We start from the raw sequence: 22,066 nt of genomic DNA, 5'->3' as shown, positions 1-22,066 counted from the left end.
GAAGTGGAAAAGGCGAAAACAAAAGTGTTTGGCAGTGGTGTTACTTTACAATAACTGGCCTGGCACGAGGATGGCGAGCTGGCACTAAGACACAAAACGTCTTAAATCTAAACCCTGACCAGCTGGCTGTTTTGCCAATGAGAGCAATGCAGCTTCAGTGGAGAACATGCCTGCACACATTTCCTCCTGATCACTGACAAGTGCAGGGTAATAAAATTGTGTTTGCTTTTGCCTAATTAAATAAGACAATGGTGCTCAAACATTAATAAACACATACAGCTGTAATTAGTGCAGCATTTTTTTTAACCTGTGGATTTTAAAAGTCCTCAGTATTTTTATTTTATCCCTAACAAGTGTCCAAGGATGCACAAAAACAAACGGAAACGATGGTCATATGTTCTAATTTAATTTGAATGCAGCTTTTTCCCCGCTGTCTCTTATTTAAAGACGTACTCTTTTACCAGCATCATTTATCTGTAAAGGTGTAGCCTTTCAAATAGCTTAGAATCTTAGTAGAGCTAATATGTGAACTCTGGTAATCATTAGAAAAAGAAGTCATCCTCATGGTTCAAAATTCATCCCGCCCTGTGAATTTAATTTAATCATCAACTGTGTCATAGGACGGGTGAGTAGCAGCCCCATATATGGTAGACCTCTGCCTGTTTGATTCGCACTTTAACCCAAATTATTATTCTTCAATCTCAGGATGTTTAGGGATTATCCACTGTATCTTAGAATCACAAGAGTGTTTAAGACATGAACTGGAAATTAAAGCAAGAATTGCTTTTTGCTCTAGAGCGATTAAAATGTGTCAGGATGTGTAAAATCAGAGAAAAGAGGAAAGCCTGCTCGGAAACTCAGTACCTAAAATGTAATCAAGCTTTTCTCTGAGATCTAATCTCCAGTTAACTTTCATCTATCAAAAATGTTATTTATTGCGCAAACTGGTTATTATACAGTTTTTCTGGCTCAAAATCTTCCATACTGCATTCAACCAAATAATCCAAAGCCTCTGATTCTTTAGTTTAAGACAAGAAACCTAATTTGGTTTACTTTAATCAATCTTATTTTGCATCTGATAAAAAGAGAAAATTGAAACAATCCCTAAAATACATCAGACTAAAGCTTTTGTTAGCAGCAAAGTAGGAATTCTATCTCTGTAAAGTTATGCCAATAATAAAGCAACTCAAGATATCCACATCTTAATCTGAATGGTTTTTTTTATCCATTTTCCTAAACTGAATGTTTATCACAAAAATGTCCTCCACACTTGGAAATCAAAGCATCAACAATCACAAAGAATACTGCCATATGCTTGAAAGTAACAGAAAACATGTTATGTTGCTTTAATGTTACATGACAACAAACACACTCAGGTTATATTGCTAGTAACATTAGCATAGCACAATGTTGACATCGCTATTTGGTAATATTGGCTAACAATAGTCAACAATTAATGTTAATGTTAAGCCAGTTCAAAATGTATGACATATCTTGTTTATCTTCTTTTAAAATAAGCACTTTATTAATGTGCTGCAAGAAGAAAGGTAACATTTGCTGACATCACAAGCATCAGACAGCGGTTACAATTAAAATGATCTAAACAAGATTTTAGAGGTTTGAAGCTATCCATATACACCCTACCATATCTTTATCATCAACATTCAAGTTTATAAAGTAATTCAGTCAATTACATATCAATAAAAGTTCGACAAACCAAGGGGTATTTTCATTTGTTTTAAACAGGAAGGAGCCCAGAGACTAGAGATTTAGGGTGTGTTTCAAATCGCATACTCTGTACTAAATACTTAATATCTAGAGTGAATAAGTGCATTCACACTGAGAAGACTACTGAAAAGCAGAGAACTACAGGTCACTAAAAACCATCCAAGAATTGATTATGGAATGATGAACACCTCGCACCCTCAATGAACGCCACACTGGTGAGATAGCAAATGTGGTACCATTGGAATGATAGCTAATGTAACCATAGCTAAGGTGTTACTAGCAAAGATGGTACATTTATATCAAGCATAAGACATTTAAGGCAGAATGAGTTCATTTTCCTTGAAGAAATAATGTTAAAATAAAATTCAAGTTAAATGTTTTTAATAGTGGGTGAAAATATCTGTCAATTTTTGATGATTACCGTCTAACTTCTGTTTAAAAAAAGAAGTAAAAAAAGAAGAAGAAGAGTAGTAAAAAGAGGCAGTTAAACTGTCGTCAGTTTCCATATGTGTTAAATGACAGTACGCAATTTAGGACAACACCACTATGTTAAGATTAGTGATGTGTAGAGTACAGCATATCACCATATACACTGATTAGGTATAACTATAAACACTCTAACACTATTACAATATATCTACACTTAGCACTAAACGTAAGGGCATTTATGTTTGGTAGATTATTTCTTGTTGTAACACTGCTTCTTGGTATTAATTTCTTATATTGTTGGAAAGTCTGTTTATTTCCCTTTTAAATCGTGCCACATTTGTAAGGAACATGCATTCGTGGGATGAGCAGCAGAGCTGAGTATGTGGGTTGCACCCATGGAAAATTAGCCAAATAGCTTATTCTGCCATTGACTCTTGTTTGGTGCATTGGATGACTGAAGTCTGAAAAACAGCCACGACAGCCTGGCACCTCCTTCTCATGCTGGTCACCAGCCTGGTCACATACTGCTGTGGGATGGCATCCCATTCTTCAACCAGCATTTGTCGCAAGTCAGCCATTGTGGTTGTGTTGCTAACTCTGACATGAACAGCAAGCCCGAGCTGATCCCAACAAGTGTTCAATGGGGTTGAGGCCACGACTGCTGGCAGACCATCCTCTCCACTTCAAGTTTTTAGTTCCTGACTGTGGAGATAAAGGATTGTCACTGGCTGCAGAATCTCATCTCGATATCTCTGAGGGAGATGCTGCCCCACAACAAAACAACCTACTAATCAGTATAGCTTTCTCTGTGGTTCCCCATACTTTGACCCTACACTCCAACTGCCACAGGCAGAATCTGGACTCACTCCTTAACGTACCGTTCTTCTTCCACATGTTCAAGATCCAGTGTTGCTGGAAGTGCAAATGGGCTGACGGTAAAGGGCAGTCATGGCAGGTCTCCGGCACTGGCTGTGTGCAGTCTGTTCTGGTTCGTCTGGGCCTGCAAACTTTGACTGCAAATCTGCAGAAGACAGCCTACAGTTCCCAAGTGCTGACCAGGTGAGGAAATGGTTGTCTTGAGGTGTTGTCTTCTTGGGACGCCCACTTCGTGGCCTGTCTCTGACATCCCCTGTTATATGGAATTTGGCCTTCAGTTTGGAGATGGTACTAGAGCTCACTCCAAATAATGCCACAACTTGTTTTAGTGCTAATCAAGCACCTGCTTGTAGCACCTGGTAGTACCATAAGCTAAAAAAAGAGTCAATAGCAAACGCAGAATAAGCTGTCTTGCATTGGCAGAGAAGATTTAGCTAATTTTTCATGGGCGCATCCTCATACTCAGCTCTGCTGCTCATCCCACAAATGCATTTTCCTTACAAACGTGGCACGTTTAAAAGAAAATAACAGGCTTTCCAACGGTATGAGATTACACTGAAGTACAAAAGCAGGCAATTTTGCACATACTATTTGTCTAACTCAGTAACAGTAACCAAGAAGGGCGGAGCTTGACAGAGGGTCAATTGCACGGTTTTAAAAGAGACCCAATTAAAAAAACAGCCCAAAGTCTCTCTTCAATTCCTTGTTGAAATGTTTTCTATTATGTTGTGCTTTGGGCTGTTGTTGCACAGTAATTTTGTGTCAATGTGAGGCCTTGAAATTTCAACTCAGCTGCTCTTCTGTGGCATCCAAAGTGTCCTGATCTTTGATCATAATAGAAAGTGTGATGATTGATTTGTGTTTTTATTATCTTCCACGTCATTTCTGGATACTGAGACACTAAATAGAGATTTTTTTGAATATTATAAGGATCTGAAATCCATAACTGATTACAACTGAGATGAAACTACCTTCAGGTCAGTTATAGACTCAAACTGTCAAAATGCACAGCCATCCACATAAAACCTCTATTCGTCCTTATTCTTGAAAATCGAACAAAGATTTTTTTTTTTACTGAATCAACAAACATAGCAGAGGTGACAAAGACACAGATGGGAGAGGATCCACAAAAACAGGCAAAATCTAAATGAAAAAAAAAGGTGAGAGTGAAGGGGAGAACGGCCAAAGGGTCTTCCTTTCGCTCTGTTTATTACACACCGCCTTTTTCTTGATTTTGGCAGCCTTCTGTACCCTCTGGCAGGCAGGCAGGCAGGCAGGCAGGCAGGTAGGCAGGCAGGCGTTGGGACAGGACAGGGTCAGCAGATACGGGAGCACAAAAAAACAGGAGGAAGAGGAGGAGGAAATAAAGAAGGTAAATAAAGGAAGGTAAGACAGTAAAGCCCCCAAACCAAACGGCCGATGTGCTATCACTCATCCCAGAAATGGAGGGACAGGGAAAGAGAAAAAGGAAGTGTATGTGAGTATGTATTTGTGAAGATAGCGGTGGCACAGCCGTGTTGGTTATCAGATACAAATCAAAACAGCAATTATAGAGGGTAATAATTGCTCTTTTTCCATTTTAAACACAACAAATCAAAAGCGTGCAGACATATAGACAGCATTCCTGCACTTTTTATTCCTATCTTAAGAGAAAGGAGGCAAGGAGGGTTTTTGAATGTTGTTATCTCTTACTGTGTGACATTTGAAGTGGCAGTTTTATGGTCAGAAATATTACACAAAATTAAACCACGTAGATGGCAACTCTTATTTAAAAGCAACTGCAGCTACACTAAAATGATAATAATAAAAAAAATGTGTATACATAAAATAGAATTATTCTGTGCCCAGACGATATTTCTACTTCTTCAACTGCAATCATTTTTCATGTCATAGTTTAAATGCTATGACCATTAATGTTTAGAAACAATCATAAAGCTTGCTGGAGCTGAGGGGATTTAAAGCCCACAGTGAGGATTTTAACTGTGCACTTAGGGGTTTGTTCACTGGGCTGCATCAAAAAAGTCGAGTCACTATGTCTGGAATTAAACAGCTTAGCTCAACATGGCTGCAGTTTTACACAGCTAATGTGCTAACAGCTTGATTAGTTCATCAGTTATTCTGGTCATGGTGTGGGCCCTGCAGGGTCTCAACTTACACAGATAATCTTCTGCAATACTCTGTAATCGTTCAAAATCAACTCTTCTGTACTTTATAAAGTTCAAGCTGAGCTGCCGCCACTCTCTCCATCTGCTATCGACCAAAGGAAATAATCTTGACCTTCATTTCATTACAGAGTGTGAGACTGGATGTTTGCCTGAGCCACTGTGCTGAGGAGCTGTTACGGCTGATATGGAATTAGTGAAGAGAGGGAGGGCGAGAAAAGGAGCCCAAAGGGAAGAGTCTGTTTTGGGGTTTGCAAAGTTTCCTTCTCCATGATCAGCTCTCACGCAAGACAGACATCTGAGGGTTTCAGCAACATCTACAGCTAGACTTAGGAGGAGCTGAGCAGGGAGGGGAGAGACAGCAGGAGCGAGAGCGTGGGGAGGGTGAAGCTCTTTAAATATTACATCAAACAGAGTGAACATCATGCCAAAAAAGATTTGCATAAATAACCTAAACAGTCTTTCTACACTTTTACCTGGCACATGATTTCCAGCACTACAATGTCTAAGTGCTTGTATATCCTTCATGTTGCTTGTTGATGTGGAGCATAATAACAAGTGTGTCTCTGCACATTATTGGATGTGTGGCTCTGTCCATTCCAATGTCAAAGACTGAATGTTGTTTAAAGTACAGCTACTCATTTTTCCACAAGGGACACATCAAGGAGATAATGGACGTCTTCTTGTTCAATGGACCCGTTCCAAGCAGGGGTAGGCACTGAGAGATGATAGCGAACTGTTGCCATGGTTTCATCCTGACAAGACTTTTTGCAGGAAAGGAAATTGTGCATGACAGAGAGTGAGAGAGTGAGAGAGTGAGAAAGGAGAACCAGCTGAAGACTGGATTGATGTGAAATAGGACTGGGTAATATATCAGTATTTATCAGTAAATTTTCAAAGAGATACAGGGTAAGAAATGTTATTTATATTGATATAGTTCAAGTTAATTTGAAATATAAAGAGCAAGGACTGTTGCTAAGTTTAAAGATTGTTTACAGTAAAAGCCACTAATAATACTTGAATTATTTATCACCTATCACAAATGTAACCCATCACAAATGTTTTGTCTAAAAAAATACATTCTTTTATCAATTTATTTAATGAAGGGGAATTTCTATTTTCATTAAATTACTAATCAAATAGTGTGTGGGAGTTTGTCTGAAATTTTCCCAAGACAGTCTTACCGCAGACCGTACATCTCTGACAGTCACTCTCACACAGACTGTTTATCTGAGATGTGTCTTTCAGAATGGAAGTACCATTAGAATGTCTACATGAAGGACCAGCTTTTTTTTTCAGTCTGACTTTTAAGTTTTGCATATCAGGTTTTTCACTTTTAGGATCCTAACCCTTATCTTAACCCTTTACCTAACCCTAAATGGAAGTTTAATCCGATTTTAAAGTTTTAGCATGTGTTCCTGTTCTGAAAGAGACGGCATCTCAGATGGACTGTCTGTGAGAGTGGCCGTCAGAGATTTACAGTGCAAAGCCAGACCCCTCTCAAATTTTTTTGATCACCAAAACCAAAAATGCTAAAATATTGGGTGTCTACTAGGGATGCAAACATTTTCAATACAATTTTAAACAGCTTGTGAGCCTGTGCACAATGAAAAATAAACTAATCATCACAAATAAACACACAAATCAGGGTCTGACATTAACACCTGTGAGTTGTTCTCCATTATATAATATATTGATATAATAAAGGTCATCATATCAAATGACTTACATAATATCTAAGAAAAAAATGGCTATAAATCATAAAATATATTACAACTCTGCTTTAGCCAAAATAATGTATCGTAAAATCTGGTTAATAGGTTGCCTCAGTATGTAAGCCGCTGTCTGTCTTCGAAATCTCCCAAAGGGAAAAAGGTTTAAACTGTCCCTTACATGACAATTTAAATGTCCTTCAGCAAACACCCCAACATGCGGTTTCTGTGCTGCTGTGTTGCTCTTTTAGTAACAGCTGTTTTACAGTATGGAGTCTGTGTATCTACCAGCTATAAAACAGTATCTGAACTTTCAGCCTACAGTGATGAGACAAACTTGCAGCCTGCAAATATCTCTGCTCTCTTCCTTCTGTCACATGTTCTCCCTACTGAGGAGTGTTCTCAGTCAAGCCAGCACTCCACACAGTTTATTTACTTAAAGGTATACTTCTTTTTTTCTTTAAATATACAGTTATGAACTAATAAGAGGACAAAGCAGTTAACAATTGGCACCAATCCCTGCTGGTGGGGTTTGTGTCTGAGCAGTTAAGCCGAAGCTGCTGTTTGCAATACACAATGAATGGAGAAACCAGGCACTCCAAACATGACAAACACTTCAAAAGCCTTTATTATGATGGATAAAACATTAAAAAAGCCATCACGTTTTTCCCATGTAGGTCTTCATCAGGGCTAACAGACTTCTGTTACATGATCCTCTTTTTTACATTGGATATTATACCCTCTCTTCTCCAAGAGCACCCAACTTTATTGTTTCAGTTCTTTGACTAAAGCCACTCTGAGCAGCCAGTCATCCCCCTTTTGTCTCTACAAAATGAATGGAGATGAATTTTCAACTGTGTTAGGTCTCAAGCAGTGTGTGACGGTGGCAGCTGCAAGCACTTGCGGTAATGATGTCGTGTGTCTTGGCACTTTATACTGTTATACAAGTTGTCCTGGTGTTAAAGTCACAGCCAGCAAAAGGGCAGGTTATACACCAAATTTTAAAGGAAGTCATACTGTATACTATGTTACAGAATCATACAGAAAATAATATGTGATTAAAACCCAATGATCACCAATACAATCAATGTTTTAGTGTCCGTACCAAAACTCTGTAATTGTACCGGCCTTAAAAATTGTCCTTCAAAAGTACTGAAACTAACCTCAGTATTTACATATTTTACACTGCTATATGGATACTTCCAGCCATGAGTAGCCAATTGAGCCTTCTTCAGTAGCAATTTCATATAAAACTCATCTTCTCAACTTTAGATTCAAAGAACAAGTGGGACAGATAAATCTGCAGTGCAGCCTGATAAAGAGACACAAAGGTTTTCATGGTAGGAGGATAATATAAGAGGATTGTAGGTGTATGCCTTAATGAGAGGACAAAAATCTGGCTACTGAGCAGTAAAACAAACAGTTATCAGGCCAAATCAGATCTTTACACTAGAAAATAACAGAGTTGGTTAAAACTGGTTGCTTATCTCTTGTATTTGCTGATATCATGCACCTGTAAGCTGATCAATAAAATAAAAACAAAACACACAAAGTTCCTCCATCTTCCTTTCTCTGTATTCTTTTTAGCTTTTAGCTTTCTAAAAGTAGACTTCTGCATGAGAGGTCATTTAATATTTAGAAATACAGCCCAGCTTGTGTTCACATGGGAGGAGATAAAAGAGACTGGTGTCTGGGCAGCAACTGTGCACTAAAACATCAGCTCTGTATTATGTCATCGCATCACGAAACAGTCTTCTTTGATCAAACAAGTCCTGGCCCAAGAAAGAGAGAGAGAGGGGAAAAGCTTGAAATCTGACTTCTGCTGAGATATGGAAACTGAGTAGCAGTTGGACATACTACACATACTACACAGTAGTTGACAACAACAACAATAGCAGGGAGCGAATAAAAGGTTCATACACTAGCAGTCCCATAATTAAAGCAACTGTGTCGAACTCTTTCCAGTCCAACCAGTGCAGATCTTTATGTGTCCCACAAGAATACCAACACTTAATTTTCAATTAGATTAAGGAAGCTTTTGCGTCAGGTTTTGCTTCAGGCACAAGCAGCCCCATTTTCCAGGTAAACTTTATACTGAGCAAAATGGACCATACTTAAAAAACTAATAAACTCATGATAACAACTTGCCTTGAATTATTCAAAGGGTGTTTGAAAAATACAATCAAACATACATTAGCAGTCATGAAAAGCTGCTAGGTATATTGCCTGAAGGTTTTCTGTGTATTTTTACAGGGTAACCAGCACAGTCTAAACAACAAGACAACCATAGTATTATGCTGTCACCTCTGGGGAGAAGAGAAACTGCCATTGTATAAAATGCTCTTTCAGACTGGCACAGAAATACAGCACCACTGAAAGGTCGCTAAAGAATTTGAACAAAAACGTCTCAACCACACCTTTGTGTGTTTGGAATATGTGTTCATAACTAAAACACATCTTTTGCTCTTAAATGGTTCTTTCCAGTGACTTAGATCGTAAGTGTACTTACATGCAGTTGAGCAGTGAGCAGTGGTCATAGCACAGTTAAACACTTGAATTTGACCACTGTCCATGTCCCAGTACAAAAGCACTGTGGAAGAAGTGATTTTATGCAAGTATGCCTGTCACTGCTATGGTAGGTGGTGATCAGCTCCTTTTCAGCTGGTTACTACCAAGCCTTCTTCTCCTAAACATCCAATTTAAGCCTCTGGGAATAACTGTTGCAGTGGTATTGTGTTTGTTTTATGATCATCACTCAATCAATACCTATGATCCAGCTTACTGGTATATTATACAATCCGTATAAAATTAAATCTTACAACCCAGTGACGCTTTTGATGTCTAAAATTAAACATTAAGCCTAAAGCCATGAACTGGATGCTTTTCCAGAGATTAACAGCTATTCAAACCCATTCAGGACAGCACAAACCCTCTGAATGCTAATGTACAAAATAATTCCCAGATTTCCCAGTCAGGAGAAAAACACTCAGCAACCGTGACTTCATTTTCAAGTTCAGTTTACCTGAAGATCTGTGAGATAAAGAAACTAGCCAATGCCACATTTAAAATCTAAGAGGCTTTCAGAAACACATTTTCAAACACAAGGAAACAACACACCAGAGTTATCCTGTTGAACTTTGATGTTTGAGGCTCATGTGAAGAACAAACAAAAAAAATATTAAACAAGGCTATCTTCAAAATTGACTGCTGAGTATCTTATGATGATTTTCATTTTTCCCCTTTAAGCTTAGGTTTGTTTGTCTTGTTCATTCTCTTTGATTCTGTATTCATTTGAAGATGAGTCTACCACAGTTCCCTCTCTCCCTTCATTTCAGCTTTTTTTCTAAATCTTAAAAGAAAACCACAGAAAACACCCTCCCCTCTTTCAAGTATCTGCTACTTTCTCATTTTACAACTAAAACGGCACCCATGTTAAAGCAACTTAAGTTCCAGTTTTTGACCAATTAGCCAAGTTTGGCCCTGCAAACTCTTCCCCTATTGGAACGTACGTCCTAATATTATTCCTAATATTGCAGCTACACCAGAATAGAGCCAAAACTAAATCTAGCCCCCTTGTATTCAAAATGTAGCAACAGCACTTGAGTTCACGTAAAGGTTCTCTTTGTGCTGGTAAGTTCTTGAGGTGGAAACTAGGTTTAACATTTCATTCTTACAGAGGTTAAAAAGAAAGAAAAACACTGAACAGAAAAACATACAGTATCAGTATGGATATCCCTAGGCCACAACTAAACCCAATGCATCAGCTTGTTTTCATGTATGAGTCAGTGTTTCTTGGTGAGAGTGGGTGCGCTTCTGCATACCTTGACCCGGCTCACAGCCTCCTGAGCCTGCATCATGCGTATGTTCTTGGAGGGGTTCCTCTCAGACAGCAGCTGAGTGGAGCCCAGGTAGTTAGCAGCAAAGATAATCCCATCAATCAGGTCTTCTGGCTCACAGGGTCCTGGGACTGGGCCAGGGGGAGACACAAATAGAGACTGGTGATTAACAGGGAGGCATGGAGGACGGCAGAGTGCAGTTAGACTGAAAGGGGTCAGAATAGTGGTGAAGAGAGTGGTGTATTAAGGAGTAATGAAGCCAAACAATGTTGCTCTGAAGCTGGAAAGATGGAGATAACAGTCAGGGTGGGATGATGCGGTGAGATAGCCACTGGCTGTGAATTGATGGTGCTGGTGGGAGGCTGGGCTGAGAATTATCTGCGTCTGTGATATGTAGATGTGCACTCTCAGTAACCCACTCAGGGACACATTGTGCTGTCATGATCTGAAGGAACAGACAGGCAACTAAGCCCCTGACACAATATTAGGCCAATCATCAGCCCAGAGGCAGGAAGAGTTGTATTAGGCCTGTGATGTGACATACAGAGGGCAGAGGAATATTTGGAGGGGTTTCATTCATTTGATTTAATTTCCAAACAGGTGTGCAGACAAATTAACTTACCATCAACAAAGCTCGGGAATGATGCAACCTTCTTTGTTGGCTGGAAGACAGAAACAAAATCCATTAGACAAACGAGAGAAGGTTTACGGAGGATTAAACATGTCTATCAAGCCACAAATAAACCATAAACTGAATCATTCTTTGTGAGACTGTAAGGTGTTTCAACAGGAATAGACCTGCTGCTTAACTTAACATGCAACACTGAGTCCTAACAGTATGTGTTGATCCATCCAATCAATCAGCAGTTCCTATGGACTTTACCCTATATTTAAGATGTATGTAACTTTGAAATAAGCCTTAAAACACAGTATGTAATTTACACCATCACTGGCTCTCAAACAAAGAAAACTAAAAAAATGATGAGAGGGGATATGGTGCTCAGCTCTGCCCACCACAAAGCATTCTGGGAGTGCTCACAACATGAACCAAAAATAAGAATATCTCTGCATTTGAAAACATTTGGATATTGGAGGTTGTGTAAGATGGTTCATGAAGTTTCACCTCTAGTGGATATTCTACAGTCATATTATTAGGAATTGAAGTGAAAGCATCACAGCCATGAAGCATAACGTTAAATCACAGAACGTGGTCAACAGGTGCTAAAGTGCTTGGTGCATACACGTCGCCAACACGCTGCTGATCCCATAGCTGAAGAGTTCTGAACTTCCTCTGGCATTTATGTAAGCAAAAAAAAACTGTGCAGCAGGAGCTTAACAAATGGGTTTCCATGGCTGAGTAGCTGCATGCAAGTCTCACATCACCAAGTTTAATGCCAAGCATTTAGAAGGAGTGTTTTTAAAGCACTCCAACACTTGTCTGTGGAGCAATGGAAATATGTTCTGTTGAGTGATGAATTACGCTCCTCTGTTTGGCAGTTATTTGGGCCAGTCTGGGTTTGGGGAATGTTGGGATTACCTGCCAGACTGGGAAGTTTGGTGTAAAAGGGATGATGGGATGATGGGGCTGTTTTTAGGGTTTGGGCTAGGCCCCTTATCTCTAGTGAAGGCCAATTGTAATGCTTCAGCATACCAAGACATTTTGGAAAGTGCTCTCCTTCCATCTTTGTGGCAACAGTTTTGAGAAGACCCTTTTCCAACATGACTGTGCCCCAGTGCACAAAGAAAGGCCAATAAAGACATGGTTTAATGAGCTTACTTAGTGTGGAGGAACTTGCCTACTCCGAGCCCCGACCACAACCCCATTCAGCAATATTGGGATGAACTGGATTGGAGATTGGGAGCCAGGGCTGCTTGTGTAACATCAGTGACTGACCTCTTGAACGATCTACAGAATGAATGGGCAAAAATTCCCACAGAAACACTCCAAAATCTTATGGAAGGCCTTCAAGAAGAATGGAGGCTGTCAAAACTGCAAAACTGGGGCCAACTTCAGATTAATATACATGTATCTGAATCCAATGTCATGACAGTCCCTGCTGGTTTAACTGTCAGGCAGCCAAATAATTTAAATCATTTATGTCTTCAAAAACTCCTGAGAAAGAACTGGTTGTATTTTGTTGTTTTTCATTCTGTGATTTCATAACAGTGATTGCTATTCCTCTCTGACCTTCAACAAACATGCAAATTGACCCTCCAACTGTGTTACATGATACCTTTGTGCTGATGCCTTTTCACAAAGCACAAACAGTATGACCTATTTGATGCTAAGAATTTGAAATAATAAAGGCAGATTGAGAAGTCAAACTTATACTTAATCAAATTCCAACATTTTTTTCCTCCGCTGGTGTCAATATTGCATTTTGCAGGAAATTTTATAGGTAGATATTAATGACCCATTATCTGTTGGTTAGTACATATTAATTCATGTCACCATTTTGGCCTTCCACTGTCAAATGACCATGATGTACTGCAATATTGATATTCATAATGTGTGCTCTTCTCATAGAAAAACAAAGCATGTCAAATCAAGCACTCCTTGAACTGGTAGCAGCAATCAAGGGGTTTTGGCATTACTTTTGTGTGAGGTGGAATGGAGTGTTTACACTGCACCAGCAGTTTAGGGTGTGAGAGTGAACAGCGGAGACCAATTGAGGGAACAGAAGTCAAATGTCTGGAACAGATAACAAAGAGTTTCCCAAATGGCTCATCATTGGTTTTTGGAGGCATTTCAGAGAAAGGGCAAATTATGTTTGGCAGGAAAACTAATATGCAAAGAGTACATGAAAGCTGTGTCTAAAATGCAAAACAACATAGCAGTATATTCCTCCTAGAATAAGCACCAAATCCACCAAAAAACTAACACATTTTAAGACTTAGTTGTATTTATAATATAAACATGGGTCAAAATTTTGCACAAAAAGGACTCACCGTGTGATCTAAATGTAAACATTCAATAAAAGGTTATTGTTATTAACAATTATGAATAGTTGTGAAGTAAATATTCATCAAAATAATATAGCTAGCTACCATCATTTTGAAAACCATGCAGTCGGTATTCCCTGTTAAGAAATTACTTTTAGTTATTTTGCCTGGAGTAGTAAACATAAACACTGACTGCGATATTTTGCTGGTTTTGGCAACTCTCTGCTCACATTCATCGACACTTTAGTTGTTCAGTTACTGCAAAACCTTGGAATGTGCACCTTGCTGAAGATACTTAAAAAATGGGGACTGGAGAGAGTGCACAGTGTTACTCATCCTCTTCACACATTGACTTTGCAGTGGGAGGCAGAAGAGAGGGAAGAAAAGGAGGCAGGAGGAAGCTAAAGACAAGAGATGGCCACAGAGAGAGCTCCTAACAGTGAAGAGATTCATTAGATTCAAACACTCATCCCACTGGATCTACTGGATCCTCCAACTTGCTTGCTACACATTCAGAAAGTTTACTCCGCCCAAGGACAAGGAGGCGTGGGCTGGAGCCAATTCAGGAAGCAACCACTGCAGACATTCCAGTGAAAAATGGCTCTCATAAAACCGCAAGCACACGCGCTGCTCAATTACCAGAACGCCGTAAGCAGAGGACATGAGCTGAGGTTGTAATTACACAATTACTAATTCACTCAGATGGTCACACACAGGCACACACAGGCACACACGAAAACAAAAATATCCTCTATCTACAGCCTAAATGACCTTGCTACTGATCCAAAGGAAGATCAAGGAAGCACTGCGACAGGAAATCTTACCTCTGGTACATTGTTGTTCTCCAGGGGGACATTGAGGTCGGAGCGCTGTTGTTTTCTGGGTTGCTCTGCTCCGTTGCTCACCTGGTGGGTCAACACAGAAGAACAGGTGTGAGCAGAAAAAAATTAGAGTGAGCTGAAATAAAAAAAGCAAAGGAGAAATATTGTAGAAGCACATCGAAGACATCCTGTTTCTTCTGTTTTTGCTTGTGATCTTGTTGATCCATAGAGGTTTAGGCTGGAGGAAAAGTTGGGAAGGCTGTGGGAGTTTCAAACTGGCACATGATGAAGTTCTGTCTTTCACTTGTCCTCTAGCCAACTTTTCCTTTTGTATCATCTTTCATCAGTATATGAACCTACAGTATGTAGAGTACATTGAGAATATAATCACAAAGAGGGAGGATTACATTTATCCCTTGGATATCAATCTTGCAGTCCACAACTGCTCATTAACATTCAATCGTGTAGCTAGATGAAATGAAATCCTGCAGCCAATAAAACCTCCTCCTCCTCTTTAGTGTAGCATGAAAATGCAGAGGAGCAGTCTATGCTGTTGTTTTGCATGTAGAATTGAAATGAATTATAACAAACGTGACACTAGTGGCCTCTTTTGTAAAAGAGATCTGAATATAAAGTCCTGATTTGTATTCATAATGCTGCCCAACTCAACTGTGTAAACAACCGTCAAATAGATGAAATTTGTGTTTTTGTTTGGTGTGACGGCATGCTAAACTGTGATGTTCAACAAAGCTATATTCACGCACAGGATCCAAAGTGACATCAGGAAAACACTGTGCATGCCTTTGTTTGCAAGATGAAAAGCTGGCATGTAGACCTTTCTCATCCATAGATCATAGCCACATCAGTTTTAACCCATTAGCATAATTAGCATTCAGATGAGTGCTGAGAGGACTGGCAGTTTCTGCCAGCTTATGAAAGCCTGATGGATTCAGCATTTCTATTTTTAAGTGTCTGATAGTCTACTCCTGTACCGTTTTCAGCCGCAAATTAGGACTATAATTATGAGACCAGCTAAAGATATGAGTGTGGCACGGGTGCTCGTTATGGACCAACACTTTCTACTATTGACTACAGCCCTTTGTTTCTTGTACAGGAAGAAAACAACATTAACATCCAAACAATGAGACAGGAATAATGTTTTCTAAAGACACAAGGTATTATGGGTAATGAAGTCCAAATAATTGGGGTGTTTCAAGTGATCAAATAAAAAAATCACAAGCAACCACTGTACAAATGCTACAAAGATAACAATGTTTACAATCTGTCTGGCAATAAAATCCTGGCAAAGTTTGGCAGCTCATGTGATACTGTAAACACTATGCCTTAAAAACCAATACATATTAATGGAAAAAAAAAATCACAAGTAATCTTACTTTTTGTTTAAACATGAATAACAGTTGAAAACAGATCCCAACATTGTGCAGTATACTTTGCTTTCTTCAAATTTAACACAACAGTATGTGAGCAGGAGACTGCCCTCTGTTTTATAACTCTCCTTTTATCATAATCTCTCGGTTTCACACTGCGCTGCAAAGCTCTTATTAAATTCTTTGTTGTCCTGGTTCATTCAGAGGTCAGATTGGAGTGGTGTACAGAGAACATTTCATTTGATAACAGAGGACGAAACATCTCTGCGAGACTGGGAGCCATCTGAATCTGCAGTGTGCAGTTTATTCTTTCAATTTAATCTGTGCTGTCTGACCCAGTTCTGCACAATGAACGTAGAAGCTCATGTGTGCACTGTGGAGCAGGTTTGATCAGCATGCTGCCCACAGGAGACCATCTCTGTTCTTCTTTAACCATCCGACTTTTACAAGATGGGGGTGCCCTGCATGTGTTCCAGTCTATCAATGCATCTGTATTGTGTCTTTGTGTGCATTCATCCAGGTCTGAGAGAGAGATATGAGTAGGGGGACATCTCAAGGTAACAAGGGGGAGAGAAAAGGCTGCTGCTAGTCTCTGGGAAGCATAGATCAGCATGTCATCCGTAACTCATCTTCTGCTCTTCTCTGCGAAGCTCTTTAAATCACACAAGGTGGTGAGAGAATTTGCTATAAAGCATTTAAATAAGCAGAATGTACAGCAGATGTTCTGCAGAGGTGCTGATAAGCATTCTTGTTGGTTTACTGTTGTTGGTATGTTCCCTCATTTTTACCACATGTATTCAGTAAATGTTGTACTGATTATTCACAGAAATAGAGAAGGAAACAAACCACTTATATTCTCAACATAATCTCTTTCTCTTAGAGCTGAGTACTACTACTACCAGGTTCTACTGGCACCAGTGCCTTTATTGGATGCAGTCTGTTTACATTAGTGACTTGCTATGTCAGCTTGGATTTCAGATTCTGCTTTAACTTGCATTACAAAGTGAAAACAAAACACAGGGAAAATGGCTTCCCAAATTATTTAATCTATTCTATGGACCTGGATACACTTCTCAGGTTAGGCAGACTGTATCTTTTGGAGCCAATTCATAAATTGCGGACATTATCTACAAGATTATCTTCACCATAGACTGTTTTTCCAAATAAAGTGTGGCAAAATTTCACCTCACACAAGTCTTGCATTAAGAAAAAAGTCTTTGAGTATTTTTCATGTTGCCAAAATGATCTAACAATGATTCTTTTAGAAATGCTACAGCATAAAAGGAATCAATTGAAAAAAAAAGAGTAGAAGATAGTAAAAGAGAAAAATCTCTCATTTGCTACATCAATTTTAGGATCCTTGCACATGATGGCTCAGTGACACAATACCAGTACTCACAGAGACACCATGAATAAAACATGTTATAACCCGAGGTCATGTTTTGTATTCGTATGCAATGAGCTGCTGTGTCTCCTCCCTTGCACTGTGTGGGTATGTACATGTGCAAATGTGTATGTATCAGTGGTCATGTGTTTAGGTGAAATAGGTGCTGGTGAAGGTGCTGTGGCTGAATGGAGGGCGCAAACCAAACTGCTGCCGCTGAATTAGTCAAACCACTACAGCAAGGCCTTCTCAGCTAGTGCAGACTGCTCTGCCCTTCACAACCACTTCATTAGAAAACAGCATGACACCTTGTGTGTTGTGTAGACCAAATCATGTTGCTGTTGAGTGAATTAGGAAGTTTGTGAAGGTGAGTGAGTGAGTGAGTGAGTGAGTGAGTGAGTGAGCGAGCGAAAGATTATCTGGTACTTTGGAGATACTTTGTAAAACCAAAATGACAATGTCAAAGATTGACAGTTTGTGATCAATTGTTAATTTTAACACTGAAAGTTCAAGTCTCACAGCATTTGTAGGAAGGAGAGGCCATTTTTCATCCAAGACTTTTCTCCTGTTTAATAGTTTAGGACAGGGATCTCTACCCCCTACCCGCCTCCCTCCTTTTAACGTTCATGCATTTTTACTTTTGTCACATTAAGTACAATATAAAACAAAAAATATATCCAGTCCAAATGTTTGCTATAGGCCTCATGAACTACTAATAATCAGTATTGGTATCGGCCCTGTAAAACCAGTATTGGTCAACCCCTAGTTTTTTTAGGATTTTAGTTTCAATGTAGAAATCTAGTCCTAAAAACCTCAGTGCAAACAAAGGCCCATTCATTCCAAGAGATATTTGTCACCCCCTAGGAGGTCCAAGACCCCAGGTTGGGATCCAAAGGTTTAGGAGACAAGGTAAAAAACAGCCCTTAATAAGATTGCATTATTTTCTGGCCTTTTTTTCCCCAGAGCAAAGTAAACTTCTCTGAAGTGTTACTGGCTTCCACTGGAGTTGGAAAAGTGGGGATCACACCTTATGCTAAGTCTAGGCTCCCTACTATTGGGGACATAATGCATAGCACTCTTTATTCTGTCTTAATGATGTACAGTACATCAGTTTTGTCTGAGATCAATGTTTTGGATTTAAAAAAGGTCTAGTAGCTACAATTATGAACAAAAAGAGAGGAATAAACACTTCTGAATAGAATTTTCATATTATAATATTTAAAAATACTTAATAGGGCGACCATAAATGTAGTTAAAAATAACTTCAGAAAGGTGAAATGTTTATTCATGGACTTCCAGTCTTGTTGGGTGACACCTGATAACAAAATCAAAGATTAAATTGTCTGGTTAATGTGCTTTCTGATTGCCAGTGTTCCAGTTCTTCTGTGTGTATTTGAGAAGAAACAAGTACCTCATTGTATCTGACTTACATTGTATCTGACTGATACATTGTATCTGATGTTTGGAAGAACAGAGAGTGGTGGTTTGTGTGATTTTGCAATTTCAAAGCTAGATTCTTGGTCTTCAAAACTGAACATCTCATTATTTTACCTTCTTCTCAGATAGTTAGGCAGCTAGCTTTAAGTGTTTATGACTGACGCTTGGTGGAAGCAAATATCAATGGGAATCTTCCAAGTATACTGTTGTTTAAGGATAATCAAAACAGTACTTAAATGTCGACCTCTGCAGGAAATCAGCCTGCCAACAAGCTTAAACATATAAAGTATATTAAACAGCTTTCAACTGTGTTACCTGATACTCAACAGTTATTACATGTAGTATAGGTTAAAAATGGATTGAAAATCAGTTTTTAATTCCTAATGTGTTGGTTTTGTGTTCCATTAAAAAAAAAAAAAAGTCAGTGTTACTGTTCCCAGGTTTTGACCAACCTCCTTAAAAACAGCTCACCTGTTCCTGCTGCCATCTCTGCCTGTCTTCAGGGGAGCGTGGGTGTGCCTTAATGCTCCTCTGGAGGTCTGGGGTGTTGTGGTGGATGGAGGGCAGGTTCAGGGACTTGGGCCTGCTGTCATGGCGATGGTGAGCGGGTGGATAAGGTGTGGGATCAGGTTTAGGGTTAGAGTAGTCACTCGGCGCAGGGTCCTGAGCCAGCTCCTCTGGGCTTTGGTCAGTGCCACTGCTCAGACTCCCCATGCTCATACTCATCTTGATCTCTGCAACTATTTGGTCAATGTCCTCCTCGGCCTCTTCCCCCGTCTCACCCTCCACCACAAGCACCTTACGGCTGCGGTATGGAGAGACCCTCACTGAGTTCCCATTGTCCTCTGGGGCATAGTAGTCTCCTGTGTAGGCTTTTCCATGTCTCTCCTCCTCATCTCCCTCTTCATCTTCCTCCTCATTTGGGCAGTACTCCTCACTCTCTTCCTCATCATCCTCTCGGGTGTCTTGCAGTGGGGGAGGGTGGTGGTGATGGTGGTGGTGGTGGTCCAGAATGGGTTCAGGTCGACCGTTGTAAATCTGTTCATCTGGATCTTGTTCCACCACCTCACAACGAACCTCCCCTTCTCCCTCCCCCCACTCCTCCACCCTGTGCCTCTCCCTTCCAACCCACTGCTCCTGCCTGACATGGCCCTCATCTTTCCACTCCTCTTTGGCCTCATCTCCCTCTCTCCACTCCTCTCTAACCTCTTCCTCCTCTCTCCAATCCTCCCTTCCCTCCTCTTCCCCTTCTCTCCACTCCTCCCTCCCTTCTTCGTCTCCCTCTCTCCACTCCTCCCTCCCCTCTTCCTCCCCTTCTCTCCACTCCTCCCTTCCCTCCTCTTCCCCTTCTCTCCACTCCTCCCTCTCCTCTTCTTCCCCTTCTCTCCACTCCTCCCTCCCCTCTTCTTCCCCTTCTCTCCACTCCTCCCTCCCCTCTTCTTCTCCTTCTCTCCACTCCTCCCTCTCCTCTTCTTCCCCTTCTCTCCACTCCTCCGTCCCCTCCTCTTCTCCTTCTCTCCACTCCTCCCTCCCTTCTTCCCCTTCTCTCCAGTCCTCCCTCCCTGCCTCCTCTCCTTCTTCATCTTCTACCCATTCTTCCTCTCTCACCTCCCCCTCAACCTCTCCCTCCTCTGCCCATCCTTCCTCACCCTCCTGGATTTCATCACGGTGTGCTCCTCTCTGCTGCATGCTGTCGTTGCAGTCTCCTTGGTTGTGGCTGTGTCCGTGGTTACAGTCTCCCTGGCTGCTGCAGTCCATGCCCTCCATGTAGCTGTCATCCTCGGGGCAGTAGCGGATGTAGTAAGTTGTACCTTCATCCTCCTCTGCCAGACCTGCAGGGGATGATCATCACAATGTCTTTAATACACTGGGTTTAATTATCAAAATTATAATTAGTCTTCAATTTCTGAACACTAGCAGCTACATACTAATGGAGGTTATTCCATATTTTAATTCTGGTTGAAGGTGTTTAAAGACATCCGCTTAAACACAGACTGTGGCAGAACTTCAGTTTTAGTATTATTGAAACTCAGTGCTGCCTTCGACACAGTCAACCACAATATATCACTCAACCAACTGGGAGACTGGGTGGGGCTTTCTGGCATAGTACTAGACTTATAGGACAGGGAGTATTTTGTGTCAAAAGGTAACTTTAAATCTAAACAGACAAAATTGCATGTGGTGTCCCACATGGGCTCCATCCTGGGGCCTCTTATGTTTAACAACTATCTAATCTCTTTAAATCCTTTACATTTTTCTGTTGCGTTTCTATTTCCCTTTGCCATCGTGTCTTTGATGTCTTGTGTGATTGCCTTGTTGCTAAAATGTGCAAAACAAATAAACTTGCCTTGCCTAATTATTACCCACGCCGATGAAATCGGCAGGGGGTTATGTAAAGGGCTCCGTATCTTTCTCTGTTTGTTTGTTTGTATGTGTACAAGATAACTCGAGAACGGAAAGTCAGATCTTCACCAAACTTTCAGGGAATATTGGGATAGTGACAGGGAAGAATCGATTAGACTTTAGTGATGATCCGCACACCTGTTTGGTTTTTCTTGGACTTTGAAATTTTGAACACCATAGTAATCAATGGGAGCGTGAGTTCCTCGGTGGCGCTGCTTAGGCGTGGGTCTGCCGCCTCAGACGACCATTGGAGTTTGCATAGTGTGTTTCTAATGGAATTAGGGCTGTCAAGATTAATCGCATTAATCGCGATAAACAACAAACCACTATTAGCGCACTACATTAATTCAATTGCTATCAGTTGCATGGTTTATCGTCTCTTTCAGCACTCTTTAGATAAGCCACTGTAGCCTGTTCCTACAGCCACAGTAATGTAAAATATGTCAACCACTGCTCCTTAATGTTTCATTTCACTTTAAAAACTCACAGAGCTCAGTGGACAAGTCAGAATTAATCTGCACTTAATTTTATCCTTTTTTTAACCTTTAACTATCCCTTTGTTTTCTGCTTAGTCCATAGCAAGATTTTTCTTCTGTGGCTAAGTTTATGTCATATAAACCTACTTATAACAGGTCTGTATCAAAACAGGAAGTCAGTGGCCCTTTGTTTAAGACAGTAGTAAAATAAAACAGGACAAACTAACAATTTAAAATGCGAAATAGGGTAATTTTCCAATGCAATGGAATGTGATTAATTGTGATTAACAAAAGAAATCCTGGGATTAATTGCTATTTTAAATGTTAATCTTTTGACAGCCCTAAATGAAATACAAGGTTTATTCACAAGTTCTTTTAATTGATTTTATTCAACTTAGTGAATAAGGCCAGTGCACATTAGGAGTAGGAATCAGAATATAATTGTATATGGATACAAGACTCATGATGATA

At 40.1% G+C, this 22,066-nt stretch overlaps 1 protein-coding gene across 1 annotated transcript in view; it reads right to left on the bottom strand.

Annotated features, from left to right (window-relative positions):
• The window catches only part of apba2b (amyloid beta (A4) precursor protein-binding, family A, member 2b), a 92,029-nt gene that overhangs the window by 20,091 nt on the left and 49,872 nt on the right, over window positions 1-22,066 (bottom strand). The window contains exons 4-9 of the mRNA XM_041779506.1: window positions 20,325-20,548; window positions 19,188-20,138; window positions 14,511-14,591; window positions 11,366-11,405; window positions 10,729-10,874; window positions 4,252-4,287 (exon numbers count right to left, since the gene is read on the bottom strand). Coding sequence (XP_041635440.1) covers window positions 4,252-4,287; window positions 10,729-10,874; window positions 11,366-11,405; window positions 14,511-14,591; window positions 19,188-20,138; window positions 20,325-20,548 — 1,478 coding nt within the window. The remainder of the gene's footprint in view (window positions 1-4,251; window positions 4,288-10,728; window positions 10,875-11,365; window positions 11,406-14,510; window positions 14,592-19,187; window positions 20,139-20,324; window positions 20,549-22,066) is intronic.

Source organism: Cheilinus undulatus, linkage group 1 (assembly GCF_018320785.1).
Source record: "Cheilinus undulatus linkage group 1, ASM1832078v1, whole genome shotgun sequence".
In the NCBI taxonomy this organism is placed as follows: domain Eukaryota; kingdom Metazoa; phylum Chordata; class Actinopteri; order Labriformes; family Labridae; genus Cheilinus; species Cheilinus undulatus.
The sequence above is the reverse complement of the archived record's forward strand: the minus strand, read 5'-3'. Positions and strand labels throughout refer to the sequence as shown.